At 42.2% G+C, this 18,008-nt stretch overlaps 2 protein-coding genes across 53 annotated transcripts in view; both read left to right on the forward strand.

Moving 5' to 3' along the window:
- Positions 1 to 3,055, forward strand: part of NR1H3 (nuclear receptor subfamily 1 group H member 3) — a 32,291-nt gene extending 29,236 nt beyond the window's left edge. For all 3 annotated transcript variants that reach the window (XM_035114877.3, XM_088654442.1, XM_088654431.1), the window contains one exon: positions 361 to 3,055. In XM_035114877.3, coding sequence (XP_034970768.1) covers positions 361 to 507 — 147 coding nt within the window. In that variant the 3' untranslated portion in view covers positions 508 to 3,055. The remainder of the gene's footprint in view (positions 1 to 360) is intronic.
- A 435-nt stretch (positions 3,056 to 3,490) lies between these two features.
- MADD (MAP kinase activating death domain) overlaps positions 3,491 to 18,008 on the forward strand; it is a 79,216-nt gene continuing 64,698 nt past the window's right edge. For 42 of the 50 annotated variants that reach the window (XM_088654423.1, XM_088654216.1, XM_088654223.1 and 39 more), the window contains exon 1: positions 3,491 to 3,543. The gene's annotated coding sequence lies outside the window, so the exon portion shown is untranslated. Of the gene's footprint in view, positions 3,797 to 18,008 lie in introns of all 50 variants that reach the window. The other 8 variants (XM_088654210.1, XM_088654243.1, XM_088654377.1 and 5 more) reach the window with 1 other exon arrangement.

Consider the following 18,008-nt stretch of genomic DNA (forward strand, 5'->3'; position numbering starts at 1 on the left):
GTACAATTCACCCCCACCCCCACCCCCAATACTAAGATTTAAATTCATTATGCAAAGAGTGCAAAGCAGTTCATGCAAGTGTCCATGATTTGCATAATTTGTTCTGAGCAGGGAGCATAGAACTTGGGGTTCTTTGGCACAGTGCATTGCAATCCATGAGGTTGCTGAGACATTTTACAATTGAACTGATTGGCATAGGCTTAGATTTAACATTATTAATTACACTGATATCTAAAATGCCTTGCAGTCTTATTACCATGGGAGCAAGACATTATTAGTCCTGCTTTGCTGATGAGAAGCTGAGACTAAATCAGCATTTTGGCTCTGACTGATATTGTCCTTTTGCATATGACCTTGCAGGATCATCTAATGTTCCCACGGATGTTAATGAAACTGGTCAGTCTTCGGACTCTAAGTAGCGTCCATTCTGAACAGGTGTTTGCTCTTCGACTACAGGACAAGAAGCTGCCACCCCTTCTTTCAGAGATCTGGGATGTCAATGAATGACCACACTGTCCCCGTGCACCAGCTAGCTGAAGCAACCCCATCCTTGACTGTTGCTAACAAGAAGCTGTCCTCCCTTCTCCAAAACACTGAAGCTCAGTGCAGAGGGCTATGGTCTTGTGGTTTCCTTGTTCTGAAACAGTGCAGAAGGCAATTGAGATGGACCAGTTAATGGTTGAGTCTTTGATTTTAATGCCTTCCAGAAATGGAACAACTGAAACACCTCAACGTAGTAGAGATGATGAACCCACCCTAATAATTTCTCCAGTGGCTCTCATTCTTCAGGCACTTATCCTGTGTTTAATTTCAAGGACCTGTCATACACCCACCCATACCCCTCAGGAGTTTCAGAGGCATGCCCCCATTATGTATCCAGTTCGTTTAGTTTACTGGGAGTTGTCTGGACTGAATATTCTAAATACATTTTCACATTCATATAGACATTTCTGGCAATCTCATGAGTAGTTTTTGGTTCTCGATGGATTTTTTCTCTCTGCAACCTGTAACCATAATGCAAGTTTGTTGACTTTTTTCAAAGGGGCTCTGAAGGTTGGAAGGGTAGCTGTATCATAGAGAACTCAATGATATTTCCTTTCCCAACTCCTATCCCCCCCCCCAAAAAAATACCACCACTGGTATTTTAGGGCCATTCATGTGTACATCAAAAATGCACAGGGAGCCATGCCCAATAACCAATCCCTGCTATGCAGCTGCTTCTAATGTGAAGGTGTATATCACATGTACACACAACATGCATTTGTGCAGCCCTATCCTGTATACGGATACTAAAAAGTAAGTCCAGCTGAGTTCAGTGTGGCTTGCATTCAGTTGACTACATATAGGACTGCAGTATCAATGAGCAATCTGTGAAGTGGCCCTTACAAAGTTTGTGAACTTGTAGATTAGCACAGCTTCAACATGGGGCACATCTTACCTGTATAATCTGCACTGAGCAGCATGCTTGCTTTCTGCCTATCAACCCTGTTGCCCACAGTCAGGCATGGTCTTTCCATAGTGGCGATCAGTGCTGTCCCTTGCCATACTGTTTCTGTGTAGATCCTATTTTTTGCACCTGTATTCCTTTTGGGTTTCATAAACATGAAAACATGACAAATGATTTCATAGAAGGTTGTGTCTATATGAACATGTCTAGGTAATCATTTTTTGGCTTGCAGGGAACGATTTGTAAGAACCAAGGAAAGCATATTGTGCCAGGTGGATCAGAGGAACATTCCAAGGACACAAATCCAAGAGATTTGTGTGGTTAGCTCGGGATGCCAGCTGTATGTTCTGTCATTGTCTTATACTACTCCTTCAGTCATGTGGACAGGAAAGATCTGCGTCGGAAGCTGTCTCTATCCCTGGACTCCAGGGATCAAGAATGTTCCCTGTCCTTGTATTTTGAGCTATCTGTATGAGCTTACAGTGTGTATGTATGTATGTATGTATGTATGTATGTATGTATGTATGTTGTAATAGTATCAAACATTACTTGGGTATCTGTGTAATGTGGGTACTGATGTCTATTTTTGTAAAAGAGGACACACTTTGAAATGCAATTTGGAACAGAATTGGTAGAGTGGTGCTTAGCTTAACCCCTATCCTCCCCACTGATTTTCAGCTGCAATTCCCCTCCCTACCAGCCATTTCCTCTATAGAGTTCCAGACATAATGTTTATAAGGGTAAAATATGTCTCTGGAGCCCATGTGGAAAGAAAAGCAACTGGAGAACTGTTGCAGCAAAAAAGGGCAGGTATGCAAAGAGTTAAGAACTTTCTCCCCTCCAGCCTGGTTCTTCATTCCAAATTTGTCTTACAAAACAATCTTTTCTTCTGCTGCCCTAAGATATCTCCAGGAAGAAAAATAACAGTTGCATGTGTGATCCAAGTTTACTCTGAGAAAAGAAAGGGGCCTGAATCTATTTTGAGGTGTATGTTTATAATCCTTTCTTCTCATCTTTGAACATGTCAAGTTTTTATCTAAGGACTTTTCTTTAAGGTTGATACCCATTATAAATAGTTGAATATTTTCAGCCTGGTCCTATGCAGAGTTAGGCACACCCAATCAAGGTGCTTAAGCATACCTAAGTTTGCATAGAGGATTAACTTACTTGAAGAAAAACACCAATCCTTCTGTTTGCTAGAAGAAACAAATTGATGCTGGGAATTAAATCTGTGATTCCCTGGCACTGCAGTAGTACTGTATGTGCTTCCTTTGTTGGAATTTAAATCACTTGCCCTGCAACCATCCTAAGAGCCTGGGCCCATAAACCAATGTGATTGTTGACTGTAGCAAGTGCCATACCTATGGTGTCGGCCTTGTGTCTGTTTTGCACTTGAGGTTGGTCTCTTTTCACTGGCCTTCACTCACTCTCTAAAGCACTTGTAACAATGTGTAAAATCTGTTTTTATATATATAACTTTGCTGTTGCAATATCCTTTACCTTTAATTCTGTATTTTTGACTGTTTGCAAAATGCTAATGTTTATGCAAAAAATTAAAATCTAATACATAATGTTCGCTGTTAGTAAACGACTGTTGTTAAACCTGCACATCTTTGGGTAGCGGTTTTTGCTTTTGGGGGGGAGGAGAACATGTGGCATCTCCTTTAGATTGGAATGGTTCTTTTGGTTGCTCTGCTCGTGCTCATTATAACGCCTCTTTTAACACCCCTTGTCCCACATAGTGGGGTGGGGGTGGGGAGTCTGTTGCTTAACGCGGCTCCGGTCCGGTTTTTGGCCCATCCCGGAGGGCCCGGCCGGGGGGCCACGGCGCTCTCAAGGCCCTTAGCAGCGAGCGACTCCACAGCGCCTCTTCCCGCCGCTTTCGGGTCTCGCGCCGCTCCCCCTTGTTCCGTTCCGCCCCGCCCTCCCCCTGCGAGTGGCTGAATGGTTTGGCTCTCCCACCTCCCGCTCCCCGCCCTCCTCCGGCTTGTTGGTTCGCTCCTCCCCGGGCTGTTGATGCGGAACTGGAGCCAGGCGGCTTTTAGGCTGAGCTGCGCGGTGCGTGAGGAGGAGGAGGAGGCGGCCTCGGCTGACAGGTAAAGGCGAGCAGGCCTTGCGCTAACGGCTGGGAAGCGGATAATGGGGCGCCGCCCGGCCTCCTGTCTGTGACATATGCGGGGCTGAGAGGCAGCGCGGGTTTGCGGGGAAGGCGGAAGAGGCGCGCTCGCTTGCGTCGGGGTGGTGGCGGCAGCGGCAGCGGCGGCGAAGAGAGAACCGGACCTGCCGGCTGAGGCGGCGGCATACACAGCCAGTAGCCCCTGGGCTGAGGGGCTGCTCGGTGGAGAGCAGGTGGGCGCGCGGAGCTCGCGTGGGCCAGGAGGGGAAGACGGAGGAGTGCGCGGGGGTTGGAGGGCAGCAGGCACGACGAGTGGGGAGCTCGGAATGGAAAGGCGTTCGGGCGGGGGTGCCGACGGCTGACGCAGAAAAGGTGGTGTGTGTGTGGGGGGGGGAAGTATTGGCAGGCGCTGGATGTGGCGCAGCCGCGTGGGGAGGGGGGAGGGGAGCTGCCGGGGGGGGCAGGGAGGGATAAAGGGATAAAGCTTAAGGCATTAGCGGGATGCAGCAGGTACTGTGTGTGTGTGTGTTTATGTGCGTATAAATGGGTTTAGGGGGGCAGGTACTGGAGCAGTGTATGTGTGTACTCTGTCTGTGTGTGTACGCATATAAACACACAGTATGTCTGTGTTTATGTGCTTATAGATGGGTTTAGGAGGGCGACTGCCTGATGTTGGTGTGATTTGTGTGGCTTACGCCCCCCTCCCATCCCACCTCTGGGCTGAGCTTGCAACGCGAAGATGCCCCGTCCTTGCTCTGTGGATCCATCTCTCCCATCATTCGGGGATGCGATACCGTTGCAGCTGCTCTCTTGGACTCGCTCCGGGTGGATGCTTGTCCAAGGTCACGAGAGAGAGGGAAGAGATTAAATGCAGTTTGCGGCTCTCGTTGCTGTGACCAACTCAGCAGAGATATTCTTCGCATAGCTGTCAACCCTCCCTTTTTAAAGCGGGAAACTCCCTTATTCCAAGCCACAGCTGTCAACCTTCCCTTTTTTGCTGGAAATTCCCTTATTCCAGCGCCGTTTCCTGCTGCTATCCTGGACTGGTTAGATAAACGGTAGACCATGGGTCAGCAACCTTTTCCAGCTGTGGGCCAGTCCACCATCCCTCAGACCATGTGGTGGGCCAGACTATATTTTTTTGGGGGGGGGGAATGAACAAATTCCTATGCCCCACAAACAACCCAGAGATGCATTTTAAATAAAAGGACACATTCTATTCATGTAAAAACACGCTGATTCCTGGACCGTCCGCGAGCCGGATTGAGAAGGCGATTGGGCGACATCCGGCCCACGGGTCTTAGGTTGCCTACCCCTGTCGTAGACTGTCCCCGGGACAGGTGAGGCTGCTGATCCCTTATTTTCAAATCCGAAAGTTGACAGCTATGATTCTTCGGCCCAACAACAACCGCGGAGGGGTCATATGTCGTCCCCAAGGCCCTGGGGGTCGGCTTACATTCCACACAGAAATGAAGATTCTGTCTTTGCTGTCTGTGCCTTGCTAAATAAGGTGTTGGAGATCGATCTTGCTTGCTTCTGACTTGCATTTTTGGGGGTCGAGTTTGGCCAGCTGGAAAATTACAGCATCTATTAAGGGACTGTGGTTTTTGAAGCAGCTGGCCTCCCAGTGTTGAAACAATCTGAAAGAGGAGAATGTGTGCTTTAAAGAATGAACGGTTGACACATTGTGAGCTCAACCAATAGAGTAGCATCTATTCTGTACACATGAGCTGCTCAGATAGATTTCATTTTCCTTGGTGATCATTTCTGCACTGCTTTTGGGCCCAAAGCACCCCAAAGTGGTGAACAACATTAACACATATTACAAAAGAAATGCACAATAAAAGTAACATAATGTAGATCAATCAAAACAATATAAAATAGGATCAAAATTAATTTAAGAATATAGTAGTACCTCGGGTTACAAACGCTTCAGGTTACAAACTCTGCTAACCCAGAAATAGTACCTCAGTTTAAGAACTTTGCTTCAGGATGAGAACAGAAATTGTGCTGCGGCGGCAGCAGGAGGCCCCATTAGCTAAAGTGGTGCTTCAGGTTAAGAAGAGTTTCAGGGTAAGAATGGATCTCCGAAACGAATTAAGTTCTTAACCAGAGTTCTTAACCACTGTACCATTTATCTGTTAGGATCTGATCATCACTAGGTGTGATGCCTTGGAGGCGGCAGAAACTGTCCATTCTTCATGGTTTCTTTGCAGAAGCAAGGAACTCACCTGAACCATCTAGTTGCCATTTCCCTCCTTACACAGCATGTTATTTATGTGTTTCTGATGTACAGTGAAAAGTTATTGTCTTTAGTTATCTGATGGAGCCATTCACTTATTAGGCTGTTCTCAATAATTCTGACCAGGATACTGCACCCCCATCAAGTGTCTCCTTTCGAATAATAAAATGTTTGTGTGTTCTTGAAAACAAATACATTTAGGCTGTATATTAAACATGATGGGAATGTTGTCAGGAAATTCTGCCAAGGATTTGCTTGCTAATGTTGCTGAGATCTTTATTTAGATTTCTGTCCCATCTGTCTACTTGACATAAAGTGAATGACAGCATTTGTGAAAGACAGGCCAGAGCAGACAAAACTCTACCCCCTACTGGCTTAAGGACATTTTCACGTGTGAGCCTTGGTAGTTTTTTGTAATTGTAACATAAATGCAAAATACAACACTGGTTAAAATGTTCAATTTTTAAAATTTCTATTAAGTGTTTATTGTGTATGTAAAATAGTTCTCAAAGAGGCCCTGTAGTATTTAAAAATATTCTGAGACTTCTGTCATGTGTCAAAAACATTCTAACAGCACAATCCTCATCAACATGTCTACTGGGAAACAAGCTTTATTGAATCCAGTGGAGCTTACTGCTTTGCTTTGCTGCATGTTTTGTCATTTTCAATATCTGCTGTGGCTCTTTCACCAAGAGAGTATTTACCCCAATCTTGGATCTAGGCATCTGGGGAATTCTCATTTTATCCTTTTAAACCAATTACAAACAAACATTAAAAACCAACATGGATTACTGCCTGAAGTGATTTGTATTTGACTTTCATACAAGAAGCTTAAATGGTTGTTCTTTGTCTCATGTGGAAGAAATAATACTTGAAAACCTCAAGTACACCTTTTAGTGTGCTGTGTGAAAATAATATAGGATCCTTAGGCTTTCGTGAGTCTCGAAGAGAAGTTCTATGGCTGTAGGACAGTTGCTGAGAAAATTCCTATAGATTCCCTTGCCAGAGCACTGGACTGAGAGTAATTTAAGGTATAGGACAAAATAAAAACCTGAATTCTGCCTGCAAGAATTATGGCTAGCACTGGAGCCCAGCAGTAACACCATTCTTATTAGTTCAGTTTGTATGCCAGTTTCCCACATAAATGCATCCCAAAAATGTGGCTTGCAATGCAACCATAAAACTACCTATCAATACCTCATTACAATCAGTGTAATACATACTGTATTATGATAATTGAAAATGAATAATTTATTTTGATAGAGTCAACATTATGCCACCTAAAATTAATTATAAAATAATATCAATCATTGAAAAACATCAAATGATATTTATTTGTGATAAAATATATAAACCAGAGTCAGATATGATATGATGATTTTCCAGCGTAGTCAGGTGTTAATACTTATGGTCTTAATACTTTGTAGAGTGGTCAACATAGTCTAAATCACCTTTGTTACCTTCGTGAGTAGAGAAGTTGTACCAATGCTTCTGTTGCTACCTGGAACTAGTAACAGGCATTTAATGTATAATTAATAATTTGTTAATGGTGTGTGTATGTGACTTCATTCTAGTAAAGGAATTCATTGGTGGAATATTTATTAAGATAAGGTAATAAGTAGCTTAGGAGTGGCTTTTCATGGATTGTCTATACTATTGTACAAATATGCACTGTGTTGTTGGATCAGAGCATTTGGCCAACTTTAGTATCTGACCATCCACACGTTTGTTTCTCTGCAGCCTAATAAAAACTGATATCTGCATTTATACAACAACTACCATTCTGGTAGATCAGGTGTAGTTTATAAATTGTTTCTATGCAGCTTCAATGCTTACATAAATGCAGGGCAACAAATTGGCAGATAACTATAAAGTCTGCATTACAAAATCAATACTGGTGAAGCCAATTTGGCACTCTTACAGGGGCATCTGCATAGCCCTGAACACACTGCTGCTCAGCCCCTTCTAGGTAAACTACAGGGATTCTGGAGTCAGGGCAGCTCCACAGGGCCATCTCACAACACTAGCTGCTATGTTTCAAACACAGATGATATATCTACGCCCAGTTTTTGTTGTTTTGTCTTAAGCTGCATTCATACTTCTGGGATACAAATTACATAGCCAAGTGATCAGTTCTCTTGTCTCTAGTTCCAAATGTGTGTGTGTGGGGAGAATTTTCAGTGATGTGATAGTATGTGTGGGAAAGGGTTAAATACTCCTTCCCTACTCTCCAGATCAATTCTACCCACCTCACTGCAATACAGTCATACCTTAGTTTTCGAACAGCTTAGTTCACGAACAACTTGGAACTCGAATGCCACAAACCCAGAAGGAGGTGTTCTGGTTTGCGAACTTTGCCTTGGAAGCCGAATGCCCGGCACAGCTTCCATGGCTTCCTGCAGCCAATCGGAAGCCTCGCCTTGGTTTCTGAACATTCCAGAAGTTGAACAGACTTCCAGAGCGCATTCAGTTCGAAAACCAAGGTACGCCTAAAGGTAATGCTATTTGGAAGAGAAGGGTTAAGAGATAGTGAGAATTCCTAGAGAGGAGACACCGACCATAATGAAGAAAATGGCTAGAACACATTATATGCAGCCCATTACCAGCCAGTTATGCTGGAATGGCTGTGCCATGGAAATTATGCAACTTTTAAAACACATAATACATTTCTGAGGGGCTGGTAGCAGAAGCTGAGCAGGGAAAGCATGGGAGGAGGATATTTATTTTCTGTGTAATATAGGTGTCTTACGTAAAGTGAGTGAACAAAGTATAGCTGTTTCATGGTAGCTGCTCAACATGGAAGCTGCCTAGGGCTCACATGATTATGCATTTGTAATTTATTTTTGCGGTGAATTGTGTATAAAACTGCTGTTGAAAAGTCTTCAGAGCTTCAGCTTGTGTAGAATGCAGCAGCTCAGTTCCTTTCAAGGATAAGGGAAACAGTAAAGGTAAAGGTACGTACCCCTGACCATTAGGTCCAGTCGCAGACGACTCTGGGGTTGCTGTGCTCATCTTGCTCTATAGGCCAAGGGAGCCGACGTTTGTCCGCAGGCAGCTTCTGGGTCATGTGGCCAGCATGACTAAGCTCCTTCTGGCGAACCAGAGCAGCGCATGGAAACACCCTTTACCTTCCCGCCGGAGCAGTACCCATTTATCTATTTGCACTTTGACATGCTTTCGAACTGCTAAGTGGGCAGGAGCAGGGACCGAGCAACAGGAGCTCATCTCGTTGCGGGGATTCGTTACTATTATTCGAATGGGCCATGTTGAAGTAACTAGTCATTTTTATTCTGCCATCTATGGACAGGCCACATCCTACTTTAGTTTTCACCGAATCATTGGATGGAATTTGCAAGGGAATAGAGCTGGTCCTTTTCAGTCATGGTGTCTTATTTTTGAACTCTCCTTTCAGCTTAACATTTAGGGGTAAATATTAAGACCTTTCTATTTTTTTCAGGGTTTTATGAAATAGCTTGCATCCTCATTACAAATGAGATTTCGAAACATTTTATAGTGTGATTTATCTTTTGGATGAGCCTTCTCAGTGGCTGCTTCCAGACTTTGAAACTCTCTTCCTAGAGAAATTAGACTGGTTCCTGTTTGTTGGCCTTTTGCTGGCAGATGAATAATTTCTTGTTCCAACAGGCTTTCGGGAACTGATTGTTTTTAAGGAAAGGGCTGGTACTTTAATACTTTTGTAATCTGTATGGTTTTTAACGAAAGGGCTGGTACTGTAATACTTTTGTAATCTGTATGGTTTAATGATTTTGTTTTTGTTTTTAGTGATTGCTATTTATTCTATTTTAGCTGTAAGTTGCCTTGAGTCCTTGTTGGGGAAAAAGGTAGGATAATAATAATAATAATAATAATAATAATAATAATAATAATAATAATAATAAATTTTATGAGTGTGCTAAATAGGATGTTTAGAAAGACATGAAAAAGCAGGATATAAACTTTATGCATAAAGCATTTCTTTCTTTCCTTGTTATACCTGTATTAGATAGGTAACTATATAGGCCTTAGTTCAGTTGGTTACAGTGTGGTGCTGATAATACCAGGATTGCAGGTTTGTTTCCTGCATGGGACAGCTGCATATTCCTGCATTGCAGGGGGGTGGACCAGATGTTCCTCAGGGTCCCTTCCAACTCTATAATTCTATGATTATTTGGTTCCGCCAATCTCATCATTTAAATATAAATTTCCTCTTTTGAAGTCAAATGTGACTGCTGAACTTTATTGGCAGATGTTTACTTTCACATATGTTGAATTTGATAGTTCTATAGAAACTGTTCCAGATTGATTCAACTTAACATCTAGCATCAGATCCTGGGCACCACTTAAGTTTATGTCAAGGTTCACCTCCTTTCTGATTGGGTCCATGACCAATCAGACAGTCATTTTAGGGTACCTAGAGCTGTTACCTCTTCATGATTATATACAAGATAAACACATAATAAAATATCATACTATGTATTATGTGCACATGCTGCATGCAATTACATAACTAACAATTTCTATAGCACCCAGTAGATGAATCATTTTAGTTCTCTTACATAAAATTCTGTGCAGACATACTCACCCTGTGAGAAGAAATACTGGCAAATTGTTATTACAACTTAACCTTGAACATGCTCCTAAAGAATCTTAATTGCATATTTTTCAACATTTATGAAAACAAAGTACTGTAATAGATAGCAAGGGAATTAGAGGAAAATATGTTGCCTTCATACTCCTTAACATCTTTCATAATTCTTTAATGTTGGCAGCACATCACATGCTAATGAAATATTCAGATAGTTTTGACTAGAAATGTAACAAATGGAGAGAACCTGAATGTACTTGAAATGCAGGGATCTTTAATCTTGACAATGACACTAATACATTAGATGTACTATATGAGTTTATGAGGACAATCTAAAATGTTAAATAGAATAAGGAAAAGAAAAAAATCAGGGAGTTGGCAAGTGAGCAAAAATAGGTAACAAATTTGGTATGATTTCAAATTATTTTTCCATTGTCATATTGCATAGAAATTTTGGAGCCTATATACACCTTTTTTTAAAAGTGTGCATACTAGTGCATCATCCTGTTATCATAGGGTCATCCAGGTACCTATGGAAGGAAGACTTAAATTACAACAATACTCTTCCCACTTAAAAAAAAAACCCATTTGTGATTCTCAGCAATTGGTACTCAGAGCCTTTGATAGTGAAGGTAGAACGTAGCCATAAAATTAGCCATGTGTATTTAGTAGGATGACTCAGTGAAATGTGCAATCTTAGTATCCTGATCTTTCACTTAGTATTCTGTCTGTGATAATGGCCAGTGTTTCACTTAAGATTCCTGCAGCAAACCCCAAACAAATTATTGCAATTCACTGCATGGAACAATAATAGAATCATAGCATGTGTGATTGGCATGGAACAATCATAGAATCATAGAACTGTAGATTTGGAAAGGAACCACAAGGCTAATCTGGCTGAGCTTCCTGCAATTCAGGAATCACAGCTAAAGAATCCCTGACAGATGGCCATCCATACTCTCTGTTTAAAAACCTCCGATGAAGGAGAGTCCATCACCATTCCAATGATGACTCCTATACTTTTATGGAAGTCTTGGTGTCTTGTTTTCCTCTGATATGGTCTGTGGATTAACACAATAAATATTATTTATTAGACCTTGCTGACTGGGGGGTGGGGAGCTTGAACAACAACCCCACTCCCCAATGGTGTTGTTTCCCCCCTGCCCTTCTGCTATTTTCTGTGCTTAACCAGACAGCCAGAATCATCGAACTGTAGACTTGGAAGAGCCCAAGGGCTCATCGAGTCCAACCCCCCGCAGTGCAGGAATCACAGCTAATAAGTTGGCCTGTCTAGATGAACCCTGCCTGCGTATGTTGGGAGTCTGCACCTCCCTTTAGGAATGTGAGGCTGGAGCACCCTGCAGCTCCTCAGGGTTCCATAAAGGTAAAGGGACCCCTGACCATTAGGTCCAGTCATGGACGACTCTGGGGTTGCGCCGCTCATCTCGCTTTACTGGCCGAGGAAGCTGGCGTACAGCTTCCAGGTCATGTGGCCAGCATGATTAAGCCACTTCTGGCGAACCAGAGCAGTGCACGGAAACGCCGTTTACCTTCCCACCAGAGCGGTACCTATTTATCTACTTGCGCTTGGACGTGCTTTCGAACCGCTAGGTTGGCAAGAGCAGGGACCAAGCCACAGGAGCTCACCCCGATTATATTAAAAGAACCTCTTGCAGAGCCACAATTCCACCATTCATCTTCTGTCTAATTGTGAATGTGAATTAATGTAATGATGCTATGAGCATCATGTTAAATTAATTGAGGGTAGCTAATCTGGTTTATGTGGTTCTGTATATGCATCCTAACATTCTTTTTGCTTATTCATCATTTGAGCTTTAACTGTTAGAGAACAAGTATTTGTGGAGTATTCTTTCAGATAATATTTAAAGGAAATACTACTGGAGAAAAAGAGACAAAAGTGGGTAAAAGAAGCAAATGAATATTTTATATAATCCTGCCCAGTTGAGTAATTTTATATAGTTTGACATTTGTTGGAAGTCCTGTTAATTCTATTTCTTACAAGGTTATTTTATTAAGTCTGGAATTAATTTAGGAAAACTTATCCACTAGCTTCCCATACAGCATAAATGATTCTTGCAGCTTTATCCATGAGGATTTCCACCCTGGAAGAAAGAATAAACAAGAGTCAAACAGCCACTAAATTGCCATTCTACTATGCTGTTGACTGCTTTTTATTTATTGGTTGTGTGGCAAAATTTGTAATGCTTTAACAAGGAATAATTCTGTTGGCAAGTGCTTAAGCCAGGCATAGGCAACTTTGGCTTTCCAGATGCAACTCCCATGATCCCTGACCACTGGCCCTGTTAGCTAGGGATCATGGGCGTTGTAGTTCCAAAACATCTGGAGAGCCAAGGTTGCCTATGCCTGGCTTAAGCTATCAATTCTGGATCAGTTCTAATCAGTGTGTTGTAGTGGTTAATAGTGGTAGACTTGTAATCTAGTGAACCAGGTTCGTGTCCTCGCTCCTCTACATGCAGCTGCTGGGTGACCTTGGGCTAGTCACACTTCTCTGAAGTCTCTCAGCCCCACTCACCTCACAGAGTGTTTGTTGTGGGGAAGGAAGGGGAAGGAGAATGTTAGCCGCTTTGAGACTCCTTCGGGTAGTGATAAAGTGGGATATCAAATCCAAACTCCCCCTCCTCCTCCTCCTCCTCCTCCTCCTCCTCCTCCTCCTCCTCTTCCTGCACTGTTATCAGATAAAACTTAGATCTTGGCTGAAGAAGTGTGCACGCACACGAAAGCTTATACCCAGAATAAACTTAGTTGGTCTCTAAGGTGCTACTGGACAATTTTTTTATTTATTTCAACTGCGTCAGACCAACACGGCTACCTACATGAATTTAGATCTCGTCTGACAGCTAAGCTGTCTGCTGTTTACACACAAAGTTTATTATGTGACTGCACAGGAGGCAGAATGACTTTTTAATCTGGTCATTCATAGCTGTGAAAAACCAGAAAAGTTGATACCTTTATTGTAACTATCAGAGCACATTGAGGGAAGGAAATTTAAATATACTTTATGCTTCTACAGTCAATCCTGGAGAATAATATTGGCTTGTGAGTTTCATCTTGTATATCAGGTAACATAAAATGGTGAAAAAGAGCATTTCTTGGATGCTTAAATATCAGCTAGTTTTAACACCAGCTAGTTACAACCAGTTACAACTAGTTACAACCACATAGAGTAATACTTGTGTCTGTCTTGAATGTCAACCACATAATGGGATTCAGTTGACTTTTTTGACAATATATCTTAACATTTTTGACAATACAGTATGGCCATCACGAGTAGCGGTATTACTAAGTCTTTATGTACTACCTGCCTCCTTTGTTTCAGAGGGATCAATAAAAGGTCCAGAGTGGAGTGCAAAGTGACTAGTTGTGATGTGATGTTTGATATGGTCCCAAAGACCATTTTCCAAAACACTTAGTGCATGTCTTTGAGTTAAGAACTGGATCATAAATTTTGGAGAAGTGTGAAATCCAAAGGATAATTGTGTTCTGATCTGTGTATGTCCAGGAGGTGGGAAGTGAATCACAACAAAAGGACTTGGACTCCTTGGCAGGTTTTGAATAAACATTCACAAATTTATTGGTAGAACACATGACAGATAAAGTAATGATATGTACAAATTTATAACATGCAGAAAAAATATGTATTAACAAATCAGAGAGGAGAGCTGAGGGAAGTCTCGAGGGGGTGGGAGAGGGAGGGAGGAAGGGGAGGGAATAAAAAAGGTGAAAAATGTAATTGATTATATTGATTGATAACTTGTTTTGCTAAATTTGTATATATATATACAAATTCAGTTCACTTTAAAATGAGGAATGAATAAAATTCTAATCCAAGTAGTAAGTGTCAAGTTAACATAATATTTGAACATGAGATTGCCCCATGATTTAATTTTGGATTATATAGCTGTTAGTTTAAGAAGATGTGAATTGTGCTTCTTGGCACTGATGAATAAAGAAAAGCCATTTTTGATTATGGATAATTTCAGTTGTTCTCCTTTGGCTGCATGGTTGTTGTTTTTAGTGCAGTCAGCTCAAAGAATTTGAAGGTCAGATTCTTCACTGACTGTCTTTCAGTATTTGGCAAGATTGTTTTGCTCTGTGTATTCTTATACAGTGGAACCTCAGTTTATGAACACCTCGGTTTACGAATTTTCGGTTTACAAATGCCGCGGACCCATCTGGAATGGATTAATTCACTTTCCATTACTTTCAGTGGGAAAGTTCGCTTCAGTTTATGAACGCTTCAGTTTATGAACAGACTTCTGGAACCAATTGCACCCATGCTTCGGGTTAAGTACGCTTCAGGTTGGGTACTCCGCGGACCCATCTGGAACGGATTAATCCACTTTCCATTACTTTCAATGGGAAAGTTCGCTTCAGTTTATGAACAGACTTCCGGAACCAATTGTGTTCATAAACCGAGGTACCACTGTACTGTACTAGCTGGCCCTGCCACGCGTTGCTGTGGCTAATTCCTGTGACTGCCTCCACCCTGTGCCAATGCCAATCCATGACGTATCCCGCCCCCTCCCCGGCTTATCCCTGTGATTTCCCCCACCCTGTCCCGACCCATGACGTATCACACCCCCTCTTCCCCCCACCCCTGGCTCGTCCCTATGACTGGTCCCACCATGTCCTGACTTGGTTCTTTCCCCAGCTTGCCCAGCAGGGTCTGCTGTGTGGGTTTTGACCTTCAAAAAATGGGGTTTTATCTTGTGCTGGGGTGACATCTGTGTAAGCAAATGTTATGTGGACACTCAGTTATTTGCATGTGACGTTGTGTCCAAATTTGAACGCAATCAGTTAAGTGGTTTGGGTGTGAGGTGGATACTAACCCACATGCCCAGTTTACATTTATATATATATAGATTAGAAGCCTGCGGCCAAGAAGGTCGCTGGTTAGTTCAATCAGCATCCATCCATCCTCTGCTTCTTAGCCCTTGTTGGTCCTTTAAAGCCTATCAGGTCACAATTCTGCAGTGACAGTAGAAGCCAAAATGGACACAGCTTCATCTTTATGCAATTGTTAAAAGAATAGCTGCTCTACTAGGACTCTAGAACAAGGATAACTAATGTCTTCCAGATGTTGAATTAAAACTTCCATCATCCCTGACCATTGACCATGCTGACTGGGTTAATGAGAATTGTAGCCCAATGACTTGGGCTAAAGGAGCCAAGGGCATTATCTTGGCTACCTTTGGTCTAGACCAGGGATAGGCAAACTCGGTCCTCCAGATGTTTTGGGACTACAACTCCCATCACCCCTAGCTAACAGGAGCAGTGGTCAGGGATGATGGGAGTTGTAGTCCCAAAACCTCTGGAGGGCCGAGTTTGCCTATGCCTGCTCTAGACTATAGATGTGGCAATTTTCTGTCCCCTTTGCTCACTGGCCTACAGTCTCCAGACCTCCAATCTTCCCCTGCCTCTCATATTCTTCCTCCTGCTTCTAGGTTCTTTGAGGAAAAATATGTATTTACTCAGGACAGGCATTCAGGCTTACTTCAGTCATGAGCCAGATTGTCTTGACCAATTTCCCCCCCCCTTCATTCTATTCTACTAGTTCTGTGATGCATGGAAATTTGCCCCTCCTCCCCAAGTTGAGCTCAGTAAAAGTAGCCCAGTTCACAATAAGAGATAATCTGATTTCTATCCTCCACCCGGGGGGGGGGGGGGAGCTCTTGTGACTTGCAAGTTGAAGCGCATGGTGAAAATGTCACACTGTTATATGCACTTCCTGATACTGTGAAAGTGATGTTTAATTGCTAGCTAAAGGCAGCTATTGTGCCCAAGTGAATCTTGTTTGTAATGTGGGTGGTGCTGAGAGATTTGTGTGTGCATGGTGTGGGGGGCGGGGCGGGGAGATTGCAATTGCTCTATAAATAGTTCCAATGGGCTGTGATCTAGGGACAAGAGACTGAGTTGCTATGGAGACTGATCTGAATCAGATTACCTGAGGCTCCTGTTATCCAGTCTCTGTATGCATGGAATTGAAGGTTGTATGGCCAGGGCACTTGCTGATGAAAACACAGTAATCATACTCTACTCTGAAAGGGGAAAAAAACTATATAAGAAAGCTGAAACCTTGTACTATGTGTGGTAATATTAGACCAAACAATTACTACACAAATGATAACCATACTATGTACAGCAGTGAAGCAAGAATGGTAGCTTTCCTCAGTGTGACAGTTATAATTGATTTAGGTATTTGTTTCCCAGCTGAATGGGACACTGCTGTGGGCATCCTGAGGATGTACCATCCACCTTGGGCCTGACCATAAAAAGTGAGAGACAAGGGTGATACCTGCTGTTTCCAGGAACTCTTTTCATTGTGAGATTTTGTGTATGAGGTGGGAGTTTGTTTGGACACTGGGTAAGAACCCAGAGGCTGAGAGGGAGGTTGTGTCAGAAGGAAAATGAATTGATATGATTTGTATATATTAATAATTTTGTATTAATGTAACATTTTTGTATGTAACTTCGTGTTTTTGTAATTTTTTAAAAAGTTGTCTGCTGTTGCTTCAGTTTTTTGTACACTGCTTAGAGATATTTTTTAATAAGCAGTATAGAAAATAATCATTCAATTATTGCTTATTGATTCTGTCTACATGAGAGTGTTGTTGAGAAACACAACTGCCTATTTTGCCCTGCACACTGCTGAACAGTGCTTTTTTTCTATAACAAATAGGTGCCAGTACTCACCTTAAAGTTATTACAGTAAGTGCCACACTTTTTAACAACAACAAAAAGAGGTGCTAGTACTGTGTACCCTTCAGTACCGGTACCCCCTGAAAAAAAGGACTGCTGCTGAGCATCTCTTGTAGAAGAGGCAATGATATGGATTATAGAACTGAATATGGTACATGCTGGAGGGAGAGTGTTTCTGTCATCATTTCACTGCTTTTGCAAAGGCAATATATTTTTAGCATCACTAGAAATGAAGTTGTAGCATCTGTGCCCTTTCATATCTGACCTTCTTAACTATCTTGCACTCTCATGAAATTTCCGAAGGCTTTGTTTATTTTTGATGAGCTCTGTTCCCTTTCCCCATTCTGAGTGGGAAGAGAACTAGTTATCATTTACATAACTAGAATAAAACTTTCCCCCTTACTTCCAAAAGAATTCAGCACTTAAAATGCAGGTCTTAATGCTTGTTGTTTTTAACTGTTTGCAGTCTTAAGGCTTTTGCCAGACACTTGGGTTGCTTAAAAGATGCTCAGGCTTCCTATTAGATATTGTGCCTAGAGATTATATTCTAGCCAACCTATTGTGATATGTATTAATTTGGTATTTAATATGTTTAAATGTTATACCAGTACTCTTGTCCTTGCAGAATAATATGCAGCATATCTCAACAAGCTGAATCTGTGGCTTAACTCACATAAAAAGCTTGATAAGTGGACAAAGTATTTTTAGTGCCAGCAATAGCCCTTCTTGGACAGGGATAATTTGGCCATAGTAGTATGTGCTCTGGTTACCTCTCTGTTAGATAACTGGAAAATAATGTATGTGGGGCTGCCTCTGAAGATGAAGTAGAAGTTGCAACTGGTGCAAAATGTGATAGATTACTGTCAGGAGCACCATA

The sequence above is a fragment of the Zootoca vivipara genome, chromosome 1 (genome assembly GCF_965207765.1).
Source record: "Zootoca vivipara chromosome 1, rZooViv2.hap1.1, whole genome shotgun sequence".
Taxonomy (NCBI): Eukaryota; Metazoa; Chordata; class Lepidosauria; order Squamata; family Lacertidae; genus Zootoca; species Zootoca vivipara.